The sequence below is a fragment of the Phytophthora parasitica genome, assembly GCF_000247585.1.
Source record: "Phytophthora parasitica INRA-310 unplaced genomic scaffold supercont2.13, whole genome shotgun sequence".
Lineage (NCBI taxonomy): Eukaryota > Oomycota > Peronosporomycetes > Peronosporales > Peronosporaceae > Phytophthora > Phytophthora nicotianae.
In genome coordinates, this window is record NW_008648999.1 from 220,877 (window position 1) to 222,635 (window position 1,759).

A 1,759-nucleotide genomic window follows, 5' to 3' on the forward strand; every position below is an offset into this window, starting at 1 on the left:
GCGGTGTTTTGCGGGTGGCTCTTCAACGGGAAGGAGCAAATACGGTCGCTCGTCGACGTCAGCGTCGAACCGCTTCTCGTCCATATGCACCATGGTATACATACCCTCGAACTCGAAGCTATGCTCGTCGATAAAGGTCAGTATCCATCGCATACGCGCAAGTTTCTGGATGTCGGTTAACTGGGGCTTTATACGGGTCGTACGACGTGTTATGTGGCCTTCTTTGAGTAGCAGGTGCAGTAGCCATGTCGAGACGCCGACGGCAGCAGCAGTACGTTCGATTCGCCGGCGGTCAGCCACGGGAACCGCACCAATTTTTGCTGCCAGCTCTGCTCGATCATACGGTTTACGGCCAGACTTCTGCTTGATCCTGCTCTCGGGGGCTCCGTCAGCAACACCCTCCGCTACATTTCCGCAGTAGCGCGCCCAAATTCGCTCAATCGTGTGTCTGTGGCACTCGTGTTAGCCTCGCATACGTTCCATGTGGCACCTTGCCGTCCCTAAATGCAAGCAGGATGTCCTGAACGACTGCCGACGTTCCTGATCAGTGAGGTTGTGTTCCCGCATCTCTGTGGCACAAAAACGTTAGAACTAACGGCTCAGCGGGTAAACGTAAAATGAAGTTGTCGAGGCAGCGTACACTAACCATCACAGCTCCACCAATTTTTTGCCGACAAAAAAAAAATTGTATGGCTGCAAAGCTCTAATCGCCCTCTACGGATTGAGCCAATCAGCGAGAACATTCGTGCGATTTTGACAAATCTGCGTTTCTTTTGGTGCAAATGTCCCAATCATTTTTGAATGGAGGAAGTATTGGCTTGCTCCGTTGGCTGATATGTGCACGGCAAAACCGTGTAGCACCATTGATTCTGCCTGCACCAACTCAAAATGAACGTGGAACACGATTACTGACAACACCATAAAACGCAAGGAAGCAGGAGAGTAGAGCACGGTACCTTCGCCGTTGGCAGAGAGCCCTAAAGCGATATCAAGGCGCCGATGACGAGGAGTTGCTGTTGGACTGGACTGTAACGCTGTGAGACCTGGCTTGAGCCAATCGCTAAGCCCTACCCCTACTTCATTTTAAGACATAGCCTAGGTCAGATTGCACTACTCCTTTGAAATCACAAGTCCGATGAAGAGAGCTAAAACTGAACGCAAAATGACAGCAAGACACAATACGTATATTTTCTAGGGGAGAAGATTGGGACGATTTTCTGCTGTCAATTCAATTGTCGGGATTTGACGATCCCCGTCGCCTAAACTTGGTACCAACACCCAGGTCATAATTCCTCTTTTTGCAATGTAGCCACTCAGGATTCCGCCAAATCTGCTCAGAATTAAGCTTTTTCCGTATACCGGGGTATGACCCTGACATGCTGAGAGACCTCGTAGCTTTCGACAATGATGCCAAACAAAGCCGCTATCTTTTGGTCCTATTTTTTGCCTTAATTTTCAAGGTGTTGAAGAGTCCGACAATGGCAACCTGCCTGCCAATGGCAGTGCCATCGCTGGTCCTGTTAGGTCAGAAACTCGAATGTACGTCCTCTGCACTTCAGCTGGATGCCAAGATTCATTGCGCAGCAGTACTTCGTAGAGAGCCATGCAACATCGAGAAAAATACAGTTTTTAGTTTGAATAAGTAAAATGTCCACGATGAGCAACCTGCCGTGGTTGTGCTCAACACAGGTTGCCTCTCCTTTAGGCATTTCCAGTAGCTCGACCTGGATGACTAATAAAAAATAATTACATTCGCGTT

General features: G+C 49.0%; 1 protein-coding gene across 1 annotated transcript; it reads right to left on the minus strand.

Annotated features, from left to right (window-relative positions):
• Positions 1-209: 209 nt before the first annotated feature.
• On the minus strand, positions 210-341 carry PPTG_07782 (hypothetical protein; the record flags this gene model as incomplete). The annotated part of the gene is made up of 1 exon (XM_008902146.1): positions 210-341. The coding sequence occupies one exon, from the start codon at positions 339-341 to the stop codon at positions 210-212; it is 132 nt and encodes a 43-aa protein (XP_008900394.1).
• Between the last annotated feature and the right edge of the window lie 1,418 nt (positions 342-1,759).